Below are 18,596 nucleotides of genomic sequence, written 5' to 3' on the forward strand. Positions count from 1 at the left end.
ACAATTTCTTTTCATATGCCGGTTTAAAAATTGAAATGAAGTATTTAATGAACTTTCATCTTATAATTGTTCGTGACCTTCAATTACCAGACACTTGTTTATGCAATTTCAAAAAATTAAATGCCAATGTCCTCTTAATGTTCGGGCTCTCGAGAGGAACACTAACGTGATTTAACATTAAGCAAGTATGAAATCTCAAGCAGCGAGATAAACTGTATATTGTCACTGAACTTCACCAAAGTTAATTGGTTTTTAAAATGTCTATATATTTTTTTTATATATATAATCTCATTTTTCAATAGACTGTAAAGAAAGTCTTTATCACTTTTGGTCGATTATACTTTTCTTTGTAGAAATACACCCTTCAGTGATAAAGGGGTTTATATGTTTTTTTATTATTATTATTTTTACATCAGAGTTATTATATACTTGAACGATTTATTTCTAATCTGTAATGAGAACAACGGGTTTTCTTGCTCTGCATTATACCTATAAAACAGTATCATTACAATTAATCGTGCGTTTCAATCTATTTCTTTCTTACAAGGCCATTATTTTTTTAACAACCAGGTCGAATGTACTTTACAAATATGCGAACATTTCTGCTTAAGTTTTTATTTTACTGTTCAACTGGGTTCTGTGATATTCATATTTGACATGTGTTTTTTTAATGTGACTTCTTGTAGTATACTATTACTCATTAACGTGGTTCCTTGGTTGTGTACAAACTATTTAAGAATTAAAAATACTCTACACTTCAATTCATATGAAACATGTCTCTAGTTCTGTATGCTTTTAAGACAGATGGCTTTTGACTATTTCAATATAATCATACATTTTTTATTTCGAAAAACGAAACGATAGCCAGCACTTCAGTGTATACATGAATATCAGTTATATGGTCATTGTTATACATTTTCTGTTTACAAAAGTATGAATTTTTCGAAAAACTAGGGATGTTATCCCAGGCATAGATTTCCTTAGTCGTATTTGGCACAACTTTTGTGAATTTGGGGTACTAAATGCCCTTCACCTTTGTACTTGTTTGGCTTTATTTTGATCTAAGCGCCACTGAAGAGTCTTGTGTAGACTAAACTTGCGCGTCCGGCGTATTAAATCATAAGCCTGTTACCTTTGATAAGTATTAATCAAACTTTTTTTTATCGTGTTATTTCCGTTCAATATTTGATTCGGCATACTAGTATTCCGTTTATTTATTAGAGTGCTGTCGCAAATAATACTACATTTGGACTGACAGTTGAATAGAGTATATAAATTTGGTCATCCGACAGAAAAATCCATGCCAAAGTGTGACGTCCTCTCAGCTATAGGAGATGAATATGTAACAGTAAATTTGGCCATTATTTTTCCAAATTGTAAGGTCAATAAAGGCAATAGTAGTTTACCACTGTTCAATGGTCACACATCGATTTAACTGAATCAAATCTGGTTACAAACCAACACCAAGGAAACACATCAACTATAAGAGGAAATCAACAGAGCAACAGAAACGCTGAACTGCCGCATATGAAATCAAACGCCAACATACATGAAACTTGGTGTTCATAAAAGTGTTGAAAGTCGTACTTTGACACAGAATTGCTGACTTTCACATATTGTGACTTGGATGTAGGATGGCCTCATTGGCTGCAACATAGAAATAACTTTTGTGGTCTTACGACTTATGTATATTGCAAATCAAACTCTACGAGTTGAGTACAGCAATGAGATAACGAAAAAAAGACAAAACAGTCTACGAAACTAAAAAACAGTGAACTAAACTTGAAGCAAAAAAAAAAAAACAGAAGAAGAAAAAAGAAACATACAAACATAAACCAATATACACGTGGGTACAGCATATCGTTCCATCATATACCAATTTTGTTGCTTGTTAGAAGAAAAATACGCAGAGCCAGTCTTATTCGATGATTTATGGATGAAATAAGAAAGATTAAAAACTCTAAGGTCTCGACAACAATGTCTGTCTCGACCCTTATGTAGGACAAAACTATCACAAAAAAATAATAACTTTCGATTGGTTTTATTAATGAAATAAGTACAGATAGTAATAACACATTGCTGCATCTGAATGTAACATATTTGACAGAAATATAATACTTAGTATGTAAATCTATGAACGAGAGCTATATGTCCTAAAAAGATTATATCGTTTACCTCATACATAACCATATTATTTACTCGATTTTTATATGCTTTCAATAACAAAAATCCCATAGATCATGCCGCCAGCACGAGTAATCAAATCTTTCCTCAAGGGAAAAAAAGCAAAAAAGTAACTTGGGAAAAAGGGGATGCAACAAGGAAAGAGGCGAAATATATCATAAAGGGAAAAATAGTTAACCATGTCAAATTAGGTAAATACAAAAAACAATTTATGAATAATACATTTTTACCAAATGGCGTATGTATAAAGTAGTTTTGAAGTCATAAACCAAAAACACTATGACTTACACAAATATGACTGAAATTAGGTTCTGTGATATTTTAAAATAGATAAATTGACAAATGACTTATGTCCTGAATTAAGTCCTATTAATCTTCGTATCCTTAGGTAGCTGCATAGAAAATATTAAAAAATATTGCTTCTAAGCCATGTTTCGTACATTGAGTTAAAAGTAGGTACTTTCTTGCTATAATTACTATACACAAGGCTTGACTAAATGTTGTCAATGACATTGGTTAAAGTGGATTCCATTTTCAAATAATTTACAATTGATGGCGAACTTCAAATGGTAAAATAACAAGGCCCCTTTGACTATCCGGTTAGAAAAAAAGTACATGGAGAAAAGAAATTTCCAATTAGCTATATATAAAATGTCTAAATGATCTGTGTTGTCTTCTACAGCAGTTGTCATTGGTAAAACTGAAATGAAAATAACCAGACTTGGAAATCCAATTAAGGTAAATTAAAATGCATACATATATTTTAATAAAAAATATATTTACATACAGAAATACACGCATTCATTCAGACAAACAGACATAAACCCACGCATACACATACTTACAGGCATACATAAGCAATTGGTTGTGATATACACCGAACGTGATTTTGTAATTCGAAAGTCAGCAAATGGTTTTGCATTATTTATTTATCAAAATTGCATATAATTGTCCGAAAGAGGTTTACGGCTTACAAAAGAACTGTTGTATCAAAATATTTTCAAAAAGTAAAGCTGAAGTTATCCCATAAAAATTCTTACAAGCGCCATCATAATTTTAGTTGATTGTTTTGGGATATCTATAAACTGTATGTGTGTCCTTGTCGTGACCACAATTTTGTGCTCTAACCCTCGATTGCTTCATTACAGATTGAGACTTCTCTAATATTAGTAATCCGTTTCTAGATGTATGTTGCATGGTCGTTTTGTTTTCGCACTTCAGTTTTTCTGTTGTCCCACTTAAAGTTGATGTGTCCCCCTCGTCCTTAGTTTGTAACCAATTTTGTTGTTTTCCAAATCGATTTATGAATTTTGAATAACGGTTTACTACTGTTACCCTTATTTACCAACAAATGTGTGTTTGTATTATCAATATGATGGGTGCAACATGTGGAAAATGCTCAAAATGACTTGACTCGGGTTTTTTTTGTTATTCGTGTTGCTCCAACTTTGGTTTTTGTGTCTTGTTTTGTAATTGATGTTACTGTTTCGTCGTATTTTTTCATGTTGTTGCTTGTTTTATTGAACTAATCATTTCCGACTGTCCACTCAGAACCTTGTTTCTTTTTTTTTACTTTTTTCCGATGCATACATGTACATTTTGTAAATCAAAACTTAAAATTAATTAAATTTTCATAAAGAATGAATAGTGACATTTTGCTATCGGGATATATTTCGTTTCCATAGTTGAAATGGGCTATAATTACTCAAAGTGAAATAGATTTAATCATAATATGCCCTTTTATAAATATGGAATTAACTTGTTATTTTCTTCAGATAAAGTCATTAGTTATCAAATTGCTCTTAATATAAAGTTACGACTACATGTACATTTAAATGTTTCAATTTGTTGTTGTACTGTATTACAGTCACTGACAACCAAAAATGCAAGAAAGCGCTACAATGTTCTTGTTACAAAATGTTTGAGATAAAAAAAAAAGAAAGTGGCTTACAGCAAAAAGACTTGAGTTTATAGGTAAATATGATATATTTGGCTAGCTTGCTTGCTAGCTGAACCATGAAATCATTATTAGGTTATTTATACTTCCTTCCTTTCGGAGTAATCTAGTCCTATAGACAGATAGATTGGTTACATGCGGGACTAGTCTACTCTTAAAGAAGGGTAGTAAAAATTATCAGAACTACTTACCTCACTTTATTCATAAGGCTTTTGATAAACGTTGTTGTATCTCATGTTACCACTAGATAAAAGAAACAATTCACACTTATTGGTTTTAATGTAGACTATAATTTTACAATAAATCAATCATGGTCTCATATTTATATACAAATATGTTTCAATATGGAATAATTTTGTGCTCATGTATAAAAATCATCATTCAGTCTCCTCTTTCGAGTTATAACGGACATGGTTCGTGATAGTCGATTATTGGTATGATAGGATTAATTGCATTACTTATTTTCACACACACAAATGAACATAAAGCGTTTAGTCTATAAATTGAAAACTTTGTGAATGAGATGGCTAAAGAAAAGGAATTATAACTGACATATTTCCTCACCTCATGACTGTACGATTATGTCAGGATTATGACAGGTTTTGTCAATTCGTTTGATGTGTTTGAGCTTTGTATTTTGCCATTTGATTAGGGACTACCGTTTTGAATTTTCCTCGGAGTTCAGTATTTTTGTGAATTTTCTTTTAAACTAGAACACACCCGTGATATCGCGGATCCGTGACTGAATTAAATTATATAACTATGCGTAAGCCTTATTTTAGTATTGGGATTGTCATCTGATAAAGTCATGATGAGTATAAGGTGCACAGTTTTCGAAAAGGGTCCTGGAATGGAGTATTTTTTTAATCAACAGCATTGTCCTATATTTATTAATTTAGTTATAAACAAAGTTGAATTCTTTGATTCGACGATTTACGTCATGACGGCTAACAAATTAAAACTCGGTGCCTATACGCCTTATTTTAAGTCCAGATTGTTAGTATTCGTATTGTCATCTAAGAAAGTCTTACTTGTTAAAATACTACAATAGGGAACAATTTGACAGTGATTGAATTTAGTAGTGTCAACTCTGTGATTATGACCCGTGTATGTAGCCTGAAACTTGTTAATTATTGGAAATATCAATTATGTGGAACACAAAAGGGTCTGGAGTGGTTTATTTCTTAATCAACACCATTGTCCTATATTGGCTATATATGAAATTCTAACATGACGTCCTTCAAACGCTTTGAGTACAAATTCGTGGTAAAATATGAATAAATTGCATTGACTGTTCCGATCGTACTCCCACGTCAAATGTTTATTTATGAATGAAATACTTGACGTCATAGAATGATGACGTCATATTTTAAGCACTTTACGGGAATATAAATTCTGATACCAAAATTCATCACATCAAGGAAACGTAAACAAACGATGTTAAAATGTGGTATAAGCCCATACATAGAAAACATATAAGTAATTTATCATTAAACTTCATCCAAATCTATCTAAATACGTTATTGTAAATAGTTTGAGCATGTCGCATATTCTGTTTGCTCCGTTTTTTTACGCAAATCAAAAAGTGCGTTAATTTATGGGGACGTTAATTATTTGCCTCCACCTAGAGCGCTTGTATTCAAAATTGACGTATTTGTCCTATTAGAATCGAAATAAATCATGGGTGTTCTAATATACCTCGATATCGCTCAGGGTAAAATATTTGTCATTAAGGGCCAACCCGTTGTAAAATCACGATATATGCAAGCCACAATGATTTTTTTCTTTAGTATACACATTAACATATGATATTTTACAAATGCTTTGAAACATTTCCGGTTAAATTAACTATTACCACTTTTAATATTTTTTAATTATTATTATTTGTTAACACAACTGATTTTTTTTCAATGCTCTATAACTAGGACTTGGACTGCATGGAGGAAATTAACATTTGAAAACTAGAAGATCTCCACTTTTAACGCCCTTTTAATATCGCTTTTCCTAAAACGTTCTGAGAAAATTATGTGTCCCTTGGTTAAGCGGCTCTAAATCAGACGTGATCTATTTGAAAACAAACCAACAGTTCGATCAGAATGGGTTGTTACAATATACTTATATGGTATGGAAATTTATTACGAGGGTGTTAATTTATTCTATTACATGACTCAGCGTTTGACAATGTTTTTGAAAGTCACCCTTTCGTCCAGAACATTCAAAAATCAAAAATTCAAAGGTCAAACGAATTGAATTTACGACGACATTAAAAGCAATGCTTATAAGTTCTACACTTTGGCTCAGATTTTATTATTTGACTGTCAGAATAATAAAATTGAAACATTTTGTTTCACTTCTGTTGATTTTTCTAATACCCGTAACGTTGTTATGTACGTGACTTCATAGAACATACTTTTAAATACAATTCATCTTTAAAAGACAATAATGATAGGAGATTCAGTATTATGAATCCAATAGCACAAAGCTAAGAGGGTGGTAGAGCAGATTGATACCCCTCGAAAAAGCATTGTCAACCTTGGCTTCACCGCAGTTGACAGTGTTTTCTCGGGGTAAGAATCTGCTCTATCAACCTCTCAACTCTGTGTTATCATATATTATTTATATTGGTATAATAAAAATGTGAGTACATACGGAGGGAAATAGTCACAGACGAGGTATTTCAACGGGTTATAATCATCAGGCAGGTTACTATAATCGTCACACTTTACATAGGCACATCCAATCTTTGTTGTCTTAGCCCATATGATCTGTTCAGGCATAAATTTAAACAGAAATTATCAAATAAACCAATTAATTTTTAAAGGTTTGGAATTACACAATGTCATTTTTTTTCTGACGGTCTATGACGTCTTTACACTAAATCAAATGAAAGTTGGATGTGTTCTAATTGGTACCAATATTTTAGTCTAAGATACATAATTTTTTCATTAGTTGTTTTTGGCTTCGAACCAGTTGTCAGTAAATGCGAGTATTCTCGGATCTGAGTTAAGCCCTATCAAAGCCGACTATATGGTATGGGTTTTCTCATTGTTACAGGCCGTACGCTTGCCTATATTTGCTTTCATCCACTTCAATTAAACTTCGATGGATAGTTATCTCATTGCCAATCAGACCACATCTTCTTATATATAATTGTAAAATATTTTCCATAAAGCATAGGTTATGTACGATTGTTTATCAACTGTTTTATTTTGTTGTTATCATTTTGTACTTTTTCGTTTTGTCTTTATTTCTTTATGGACATTCGGAAAAACATTACAGAACTCTTCATAAAAAAACTCAATTCATGAATTTTTTTTTATATCAAATACATATTTATTTTAAAACAAACAATACCTGTGTGTAATGTCCACATGTTTTACCCGTATCACAGCCATCTTTATAGTTGTCATATGTCCAGTCTGTTATCTCGTCTTCCCAATTGTTAAAGCCTTGTGAAATTTCTGTAATATCCGTATAAATAGAAGGATGTCATAGTGTTCATAAATAGGCGTTTTGTCTTCACTATTTTAAGTTTTTAAGTTTTTGTTATTTAAAAACGTGCGAAATTATATCAAGTATAGACATAAAGTTATATATATATCACACAACGATTTAGTAGCGTCAGTACATTGTCAGACAGGGCAGCCAAATGGAAATAACATTACTGTTAATATCAAAATATCAATTATATATATAAATATAGTTCTATATATTATAACTGATTGCCATGTACCAGCTTATAAGATTTGGATTTAAAATCATCTCTTAATCCCCTTACTTTAATAAAATATCAAAATATAGCGAGCGCAACATTAATTAACAAATATCAAAGACTTTATTACTTTTATCAAAACCGTGTGTTGAAATCAAATCATGTTTCAATTCAAAGTACATGTGTGTGAAACAGAACGTAATGACTTTAACAAATCGCATTCCAGAGAAGCAATAGGATGACCTTTGACATTTTTGGTGCAAAAAAATGAAACCGTTGAAGTTATTACTATCACTGAGGTGATGCCTTTTACTGGTGGACTGATATTGTGCCAGAGGGTATACCACGAGCCCAGTAGGCAGTACTTCGGTACTGGCATGAAAATGTACATATGTGTTATCAAAATTTCCTTTTATTGACCTATGGAATAAAATTGAGAAAGGAAATGGTGAATATGTCAAAGCGACAACTACCCGACCATAGAGCAGATAACAGCCGAAGGCAACCAATGGGTCTTCAATGTAGCGAGAATTCCCGCACCCGTAGGTGTCCTTCAGCTGGCCCCTAAAAATATGCATAATAGTACAGTGATAATGGACGTCATACTAAACTCCGAATTATACACAAGAAACTAAAATTTAAAATCATACAAGACTAACAAAGGCCAGAGGCTCCTGACTTGGGACAGGCGCAAAATTGCGGCGGGGTTAAACATGTTTATGAGATCTCAACCCTCCCCCTATACCTCTAGCCAATGCAGAAAAGTAAAAGAATAACAATACGCATCTCATTCATGCAAAGCTCCGATTCCTTACCAGGCTTAGGCTATATATTTGTTTGTCCCTTTTTGTTTATAGCTGTTCATCCTTTTAATTAGTTTTTGATTTTCAAATTTCTTGGCCTCCAACATCACCTTATTTAGAGGATTCTTAGAAACATTGAATGTCGAAATTTGGGAGGGATAAATTGTTTCTCATATAAAATTATCCCGCTTCCAACAAAATATTTGTTGAAACTAACATTATCAAGATGTCTTAATTCTTGAGTAACGACATTTTTGAAGAATGCTTTTTTAAAACTAGCAATCGACATTTCCATGTGAACTAACTGTGCTCCTCTTTTTGTCGAATAGAAACTTGTTCCGCAATATAGATGATGATAGAACAGATACAGTTAAGTGTGCCTAATATATATATTGTCTTAATTCTGGAAGAGAGGCGAAAGATGACAAAGGTATATTCAAACTCATTTGTCGAAAATTAACTGACAACACCACCACTTAAAAAGAAAATGACCATCAAACAAACAACAGTAATACAAAAACTACCTAAAAAAAGTAAGGACTGAACCATACGAAATTGTCAATGTGGTTCGGTTTATAACAAAACATAAGAACAATTTTTTTTATTAAACCCTCATCCTTTTGAATTTGCCATTTCTATGTAGCAAATGTCCAGCAGTATAAATATGAGTGTATATCTCCAAGTGTATGATATTCCAGGGCTGGTAAATTCATCATGACTTTTTTCACAGAGTGTTGCTGCTCACAAAAGAGCTTTTAAACCAAGATTTCCAAGTCGTCGAGTTAAAACAATGCATTCGAAATAATATCGGACGCCATTTATACAAGTTGGAGTATCTATTTCAAAGATGACGACGGCATTGTGCTGATTCTTTAACAAAAATCCCGTCAACTTTTTTTTCCCGAATTTGACCTACCGAATTAGACTGATTACCGAGTTCACTAGTTACACGATCATTACAGTTTGTGTTTTGTGTGAAGCCGAATCTGTTTAACCTTGTGCAGAACTTGAGATCATCCTCTGTTTTTGGTGGGACTCAAGGTTTTTCATGCTATTCTTAGTTTATTTTCGAATCATGAATGTGACTGTCTCTTCAGCAATTATTACCTCTCTTATAAAATTATAAAAAAAGTTCGGACCATATGTTTCTATCCAAACGATATTCTCTTCAATCATAACTTGATAATTATACCGGATGTGACGGAAATCAATTCATTGGTAGAAAAGTAGAATGACTGGCAGTAAGAGGACGATCGCATGCAAACAAAGGAAAGAAAGATTCATACACATTCATGTTTAATAATAAAATGTTGATAAATAGTATACTACCAGATGTTAATGCTATATTTTCTCCAGCTGACAAAGTGCCTAATGAGGTCGTTCTGTTTGGATTGTGTCCCCATAAACAACCCTTTGCCCATTCCTCTGCCATTTTGGCCAACTCATTGTTCCATATCTGAAGAAAAAAAATGATAATATCTTATTGAACAGAATAATTGATTAATTGATTGATTGATTGATTGGTTAAAAAAAAAGTAAAAACACAAAAATACTGAACTCCGAGGAAATTCAAAAAGGAAAGTCACAAATCAAATGGCAAATTCAAAAGCCCAAACATATCAAACGAATGAATAACAACTGTCAGATTCCTGTATGATTCCCACTTTCGGCACTATTGGACTACTTCTCAAAACACTCGGGAACAGAGCCCCTTTGACTTAAATATAAAGAACTTAATACTTTACTTATCTACTACCGTTTATATACAAGTATGGTCGTTACTGTAAATATACATTCTTACTAGTGTTTAAATAATATGATTCTGATTCTTTTTTTTTTAAATTTAAATACAGCAGAACCGTAAAATAAACGGATATATTTTTTCTGACTGTTAAACGACATCAAACGGGATAGAAACGGTTAAATGCAGAAAATACTTGAGTCAAAATTGCAGTAAGAAAAAAAACTGTACAACGAGGACGCCTATGGTATAAGATATGAAGCAGAGTCTGATGTTCTAATTTAGTTTGTTTTTCTCTGAATTGCGTGTTTAATTAAGAGAGGTACAAGTCCTCATTGTAATGTGTGTTTTCAGTAACATAACTTGACATCTTCAATATATTCGAAATTGAAATTGCAAATCTGTGCATGACTTTATTCAAAAATTAAAAAAATATTGATGTATAAAAAATTTAATTAATGAATTGAACAGAAAAAAAATTGCAATAATTTCTGATCTGCCTCTAATAATTCAGAACTATCCTAGTTTTGTAACGTGTGTATACAAAACCTTCCCAAAACACATAACATCTAGCAAATATATCTAATTTCATTTTCAGATATATTGATGATGTCAATACATGTAAATGAAACATCCGCGTTTTATTGGTACCAGACTTGTATTACAACTCCAGTTTCCAGTTTCCGGTGCATGTCAAAACATGGAGGGAATCAAAATAGTAATTTTTTTCTGAATTTTTTTCTGAACTCAATTTTTTTCTGTTTGACTATAGGTTATCCTGAATTGAAACACATAAATATATAGACTTTAAAAAAATCTTGCATCTTTTGGGGATATCAATCCAAGAAAGTGGAAGGATATCATGTTTACTGGAAGAAGTGCGGCCTAGTAAAAAAAGCAAACAGAAAGTAGAAAAAAAATATTTTGACTTAAGGATTGCGTAACTTTTCATTCTTTTTGGCATGACCCCCTTTTTACCGATTAAATCACAATTTCACATTAGTACATACATGATATGAACATGAATTTTTTTTTCTATATAGCATTTTTTATTTTTTTATTTTCAAAGATCAGCTGTTTTGCATGTAAGACAATTACAAGACCGCAACCCAATGTTTGATGCCAGTGAAGTAAAGTTTGGCTTACCTCCCGTATATTTCTAGGAATATAATTGCTTAAAATTAAAGCAACCGCCTGCAGACCGTGAATATTCGATATTAGGTAAGAAGGCGAGGCTTATTTCAATAAACGGTTTGTAGTTGTGGAACGTCCCTTTATAAAAACAAAACGGTACTGTAAAAATCTTAAAGGCTTCACCAGACGAATACATTGATGATGAAAGATTGAAATAAATTTATAAAACACATTTAAAGCTAACAAGTTGTGGTGTTGGCATTTGCTTAAGTATGACAAATGGAAGTACTCTTAATGCTAACGGTATTGAAGCCTTGCTCACTTTGACAAGTAATATATGGGGTCAGTTAATTCCATAGAATTGCGAGCTTCGATCTTAACCCATTTAAAAAAGTTTACTGACCCAATATATACCTTATTAGGTCATTAGGGACACTATGTAACTAATATTTCATATTATCGAAACTGAAAAGTGTGCTCCAAATTTTTTCATTGATATTGAACGAGATGGACAAATCTGAAAAGAATTGATGAAAAACGTGATGGATGAATAATGAATTCAGTTTCCCAATGGACAGCTTTTTTAACATTTTCAGAAGTAAAATACCCTAGAGAGCAGAGCTGCATTATTGTACAGTGTTAACATCACGAATATGTTTACAAAATAGTCGTCTCATCTGCAATTGTATTAATTGCATATACGTACTCTTACATTTTGTTTTATACTGAGTGCCGATGGGATTGGTGAGTGATGCAAACATAACAATGGGCGTATACTAGACATAAACGTGTCTTGTATCGGTCCGTATGGGGTTCATGCGAGTACTGTAGTATGTATGTTTGTTTAAAATTGTAATGTTATAATTCTTTAGGCTCAATTTCATAATAAGCCTGCCCAATTTCATCTAATCTACTCCGTATTTATATGAAATTGTACTTAAAGATTAATTTGTTTTGTTTGTTGATACCACTTTTTAAAACTTTATTTCTGCTTTTCAATTGTAATTATTTCTTTTTCCTTTTTATTTAGCTAATTCCCAGTACCGCTTGCATATGATATATTTCAAAAATATCCTAGTTTAAATAACATTCAAGACCTAGAGTTCCTATGATAATTTCCTCGAGAGGAAGCTTAAGTGTACTAATGCTTTGAACTAATCAATTGAGTTGTGCTGTTTGGTCAAATTATTGTTTTTTTAGAGTTTTTAAAATTAAAAAAGGGAACAATGTAGAAGTATGGCGTTTAACCGTATTGTACCATGAATCACACCACATAACTTACGTATTGGGACTATTATACCTTAGCGTACTCCATTATCTTTACTTTAATAGATATAGGAAGATGTGGTGTGAGTGCCAATGAGACAACTCTCCATCCAAATAACAATTTAAAAATTAAACCATTATAGGTTAAAGTACGGCCTTCAACACGGAGCCTTGGCTCACACCGAACAACAAGCTATAAAGGGCCCCAAAATTACTAGTGTAAAACCATTCAAACGGGAAAACCAACGGTCTAATCTATATAAACAAAACGAGAAACGAGAAACACGTATATATTACATAGACAAACGACAACTACTGTACATCAGATTCCTGACTTAGGACAGGTGCAAACATTTGCAGCGGGATTAAACGTTTTAATGGGCCCAAACCTTCTCCCTTTTTCTGAAACAATAGCATAACATCACAACATATAAAAACATACGATAAAATATCAATTAGCAGACTTAACTTTAAACATATTTTATTTCAAAAAATCATGTACATGGCATACACATATAAATACAGTGATAACATATTACAAAAGGATTCGGAAACAAGGTTTCCCTTATATTAATCCGTCTCCCTGTAGAAAAAAGATAAAGGGAAATAACTGCAAATAAAAAATTTGATTTTTTTTTCATCAGATCTTTCCTATATTATATATGTACCGGCGGCGGAGTGTGTTTACAGGACTTTGTCAAGACTGTCTCACCCAATTACGATCTTTATCATGCACGAACGACGCTATTAGTCAAAACGCTTCGAATCTACCAAAAAATGTTGCACTTGTTTAAACACGAGTACATTTTCCTCTTGATTGAGGTTATTGCAGCCAAAAAGGAGTGTTTCTATATTGTATGGGAAGGGAATTTTTTCTATCGTACGTTTTCGGACAAGGGAGTAATTATTACACTCGAGGAGAAAATGCTTACTGCTCTCGACTCTACCACAGGTACAGTTTTTACTTTCTACAAGATTTCTCTTAAATAAATGTTCGTTCAGATTGATACAATCCATCCGAAATCTGGCATGAAGTATTTGTCCTTTCCTGTCTCCATAAAAATAATAATTTGGCATTTTTCTAACATTTTGATTAAGGTAACTTTTAAGTGTAAACTTAGATGGACTTAGTCTGATATCGTCCGGAATAGCATTCCAGGATCGAATAACTGAGGGAGAAAAGATTTCTGGTAAAATGCAGTTCTACATATTATATGTTGCGTGTCATTCGTTCGTCGTGTGTCATAATTATGAATATTGAACAATTGTTGAGGGATAATGTCGCTTAAATAATCAGGGGTCTTATTGTGAAACATTTCATGAAATTTTATAATTTTGTGTTTTTTACGTCTTTCTGATAGTAACTCCCATCCTGTTTCGTCGTATAATTTATTTATGGACGATAACTTAGTACCACCAGTAACTATCCTAGCCGCTTCAAGTTGCATATTTTCTAGTTTGTCACTTAAATAGTCTGGAATGTTGTCCCAATGATATCTGTATATTCAAATAAAGGTCGGATAAAACTTAAATATATAGTTTGTAAATACTTTCTTTTCAATTTGAATTTCAAGGCACGAAATAAATTTAATCTAGGTGTTATCTTTTCAATTATTTTATTGACATGAGAATGCCATGAACCATCCTCATAAAAAATTAAACCAAAGTGTTTATGGCTTTCTACTTCTGAAATCATATCATCATTCATATAAAGAGGTGGATGATGGGGTTTAACTGATTTCTTGGAAACTGTCATAGCTTCAGTCTTTTTTGCATTAAAATTTACCAGCCATTGGACTGACCAATTGTTGATAGTCTCTATATCAGAATTAAGTTTGCTCGCTGCTGCATATTCATCTTCAACTACTATGAAAAGGGAAGTATCGTCACATATAGTTTTATGTTGCAGTCTATGTCGTTTACAATGTCATTTATATATACTAAAAAAAGTAAGGGGCCTAATATTGATCCTTGAGGGACGCCAGCATTTACACCAAAAGTATCAGAGGATTGACCTGAAATAACAACTTTTTGTTTTCGATTTGATAAATAGCTCATAAACCACTTTAAGAGGTTTCCTCTTATTCCAATATTTTTAAGTTTATAAATAAGACCTTCATGCCAGACTCGATCGAAAGCACGACTTATATCAAAAAAGACAACACGAATCTCTTTTCCTGCGTCAAGAGCTTTGCCAAATAAATCTGTTATGTGTAAGAGTTGGTTAATTGTAGAATCTCCAGGCATGAAACCTGTCTGGGCACTTGTTATTATTTTATGTTTTGTTAAAAAGTTAAAGAAGTGCTTAAAAACACAACGTTCCATACTATTACCAATGATCGACAAAAGTGATATCGGTCTATAGTTTGATACCAGTTCTCTATCACCACTTTTGAAAACTGGTATAACGCTTGCTAATTTCCAGGTTTCTGGATACACAGCCTCACGTATAGATTTATTGAAAAGCTGAGCCAGGGGCCTACTTAACTCTCGAGCAGCATACTTCAGAAGCCTACCGCTAATTTCATCAGGGCCCATTATATTTACATTACATTTTGTACATTTGAACTATTTCTAAGATAAAATATTTTAACAAACGGGGGACAATCCAAGTTAAACCATGTCTTTACAAATGCATTTATGTATATGTATGTCATGATATAATGTTATGATAGTAAATAAGTCGGACGAATATAGAAAGCCTGGGTGCCCCATAAATACTAGGTAACAGTTTATGTAATAGGTCTTTGTTTATTCCATCCATTATGCATAGCGATTAAAGTATCTATTCAGAACTTGTTTCATAACTGAAATTAGATTGCAATATACAGAAGACTACAACAAACTACCGTTCGGTTAACAGTATTATACTTTTGTTATTAGACTTCCATGAACAAATTATCTTTTCAAGTTTTGATGTTCAGAAAATATTGAAGCTCTGAAAGCTTCGCTTTTATTTATATATTTGGCATACATGCAGTAATTTTATGAATTGCTTGCGATTTTGTTACGCATTTTTAGTATTTTATATGTTTTATAGGTCAAAACAACTATGTATACAGGAAAAATTACAACATATGAATTGAAATAAGTTTTGGAGAAGAACTACAACCAGTAGTTTAACGAAATTTCATCGGGACTGATTTCACTCAGTCCAGAAGCTAATCTATAAGTGAGTAATATAGCATTGTTCTTGTTGAATAGACATAAGCTTTTTCACATGTTTATAGTCGTGACTGTGTTATTCACATGATTTTCAAATGATTATCATATGAAAAAACATATGCTAATCATATGATTTTTTTATAAACATATATTTATCAAATGTTTTTTTCTGTGATTTTCATATGATCAAATCATGTGTTTTCATATGTTTTTAAACATGAAAAACATCATCATGTAAACAAATGTTGCAATTTATTCTGTATACTTGATTTGGCCTTTTGAACTTTTCGATTTGAGCACCACTTACGAGTCGGGGGTATCAAATTTGGATCCTGGGGTGGTGTTTTCGAAAGTATCCAAAGATTCGTTCTAAATCACATGCTAAGATTTAAAGACGGACTTAAGATTCAATTTAATCCACACATTTATAGCTCGGTGACTATGCGATATGGGCTTTTCTCATTGTTGAAGGCCATACTGTGACCTATAGTTGTTAATGTCTGTGTCATTAAACTCTTGTGGAGAGTTGTCTTATTGGCAATCATACATTACCACATCTTCTTTTTTATATTAATATGTAATTGGACTTAACAATGAAAATTAAGTTCTAAACGGTTTTCGATTAATCCTCATTTACACGTAGCGCATGCCTACACCAAGGATTTGTAACTATACAAATCCTTGCCTACACATTCGAATTATTTGCAAAATTCAGTACCACTCTGGATGTTAACAATGCAAGTCAAACCAAGCGATAAACTGAAAACGAATTCATTTATTAAAGGCTCCGAAATGACAATGTAAAACAATACAAACGAGAAAATTAACGGAATAAAAATGAACGAAAACAAATATGTAACACATCAACAAATGCCAACAACTGAATTACAGGCTCCTGACTAAGGACCGGTACATGCATATAGAATGTGGCGGGGTTAAACATCTTAGCAGGACCAAACCCTCCCTCAAGCTGCGACAATGGTGTAACAGTACAACGTTTATTTGAACTATAAAGATCACACTAGAAAGGCTCAACTCATCAGAAGGATAAAAATACAAATACTAAATACAACATTCGGGTTCAGAAATGAAACAAAAATCACATTAATTCCCTAAAAAACCTACCTACAATTTTCAATCGTCCCGAACACGCGTGAAACGTTTGCCACTAGACTTTAAGCAACCAACAAACTATCAATCAATATAATTTTCAAACTGGAACATAGTTTAATGAATTGATGAAGAGGCCAACAGAACGAATAATAAAATTGCTATTCGAATACATATGACATATTTCCAAATATTGTAGAGCTATTTATAATAAATGCCAGCCTTTGTGGCCATTATATTATTAGATTTGAAGTACACTTAAAACATGTCAAAGCAATACTGTACCCTGGCGTATACTGAAAAGTATACTCAAAAGTTGAGTACACATCTAAATTTACTAGTATTACACGCACTGGTTCATGGAAGTTCGGAACTATAGACGAGGTATATTTCCTGGTATGCTAAACCGACAAATCTAACCTTCATTTCCAATTCTAAAAGATTATTAATAATGATAACAAAGCAAACAGTTATGTTAAAGTAACTTACCAAGTCTGGTATAGGTGGATTAGCAGGAGGTGAAACTTCATAACGAGCAGTATTGTGGAGAGATAATATTTCATCTATTGAAAAATCTAATGGAGTTCCGAGAGATCTCTTGCTATTGCTATTTGTACGATAATCAATCGACGATGGCTTCCCAACTAAATGTATACCGCGTTCTCCTTTCTGTGATTGCTGTCTCCTGTCACTTCTTCCCGTTAGTCTAGCCAGTAAACGATCATATATGTTATCTCTAGAAGCGAGAACACCGACCCAACACATGCAAGCAAAAACAAACTGATATTTAAACATTGTTCTCCGATCTTTTTACAATCAGAAAGGCGCTATATGTTTTATTATACGCTATAAAGCTACACAGTGGCTAATATCATTTTTAAAAATAATTCGTTTTTATAGTCCAAACAAATTCTCACGTGGAACGTTACCATAGTTGATATACCTCGTTGATTCAGTAAATAAAATAGAAAGCTTATTGGCTTGTAACAATGTTGATCATACTTGTTTTTTTTTATATAAAGTTTATAATAATACATTTAAATTTCAAAAACGGGTTAACTCTATCAAATTATTTCATCAAAAATCATATTAATTTCTTATCTGGAAAACTAATGTAAGATCAAAGTTTTTCTATTTCTTAAAACCGTATATTGGACCCGTGATATTGACCTCTAAATGTCTCCTTTTTATGTAAATAGGATATACCCAGCGTCTCCTTTCCTAGTTTCAAGCGATATAAACGTTTAGCCTTTCATGATTTTTTTCATAGATAGTCTATACATTTGATTTTGTGTATAATCTATAACAGACGAAGGATAGATTTTTACTTAAAATATATAATAGATAAAACGGAAATGTTTTCCACACATGAAATAAACAGCAGCCGAAATAAAACAACATGCAAACACACAAAGTACTGTGAAAGACAATTATAGGGCAAACTTACACCAAGGGTCAGTACAAGTTATCCTATGTTGGGAGTCCTTCTCAATCTTTGAATTTCCAACTTTTTAAGTGATCTTT

At 32.3% G+C, this 18,596-nt stretch overlaps 1 protein-coding gene across 1 annotated transcript; it reads right to left on the bottom strand.

The window, feature by feature from the left end:
- Window positions 1–2,025: 2,025 nt before the first annotated feature.
- LOC134723233 (cysteine-rich secretory protein LCCL domain-containing 2-like) lies at window positions 2,026–18,003 on the bottom strand. Its single transcript, XM_063586856.1, has 6 exons — window positions 17,562–18,003; window positions 9,986–10,112; window positions 7,496–7,602; window positions 6,791–6,906; window positions 4,333–4,384; window positions 2,026–2,884 (listed from the first exon to the last, which is right to left on the bottom strand). Exons 1-5 carry the CDS (start codon window positions 17,865–17,867, stop codon window positions 4,339–4,341), a joined length of 702 nt encoding a protein of 233 aa, XP_063442926.1. The 5' UTR covers window positions 17,868–18,003; the 3' UTR covers window positions 2,026–2,884; window positions 4,333–4,338.
- Between the last annotated feature and the right edge of the window lie 593 nt (window positions 18,004–18,596).

Source organism: Mytilus trossulus, chromosome 6 (assembly GCF_036588685.1).
Source record: "Mytilus trossulus isolate FHL-02 chromosome 6, PNRI_Mtr1.1.1.hap1, whole genome shotgun sequence".
In the NCBI taxonomy this organism is placed as follows: domain Eukaryota; kingdom Metazoa; phylum Mollusca; class Bivalvia; order Mytilida; family Mytilidae; genus Mytilus; species Mytilus trossulus.

What these genes read in the sequence shown, in the direction of transcription:
- LOC134723233 (XM_063586856.1), bottom strand. Translation starts at nt 17,867, where the DNA reads ATGTTTAAATATCAGTTTGTTTTTGCTTGCATGTGTTGGGTCGGTGTT. An exon ending in AAATATAGCATTAACATCTG is followed by an intron (nt 7,603 to 9,985) that starts GTAGTATACTAT and finishes CGGATATTACAG; the next exon opens with AAATTTCACAAGGCTTTAAC. An exon ending in CATGTGGACATTACACACAG is followed by an intron (nt 6,907 to 7,495) that starts GTATTGTTTGTT and finishes ATGCCTGAACAG; the next exon opens with ATCATATGGGCTAAGACAAC.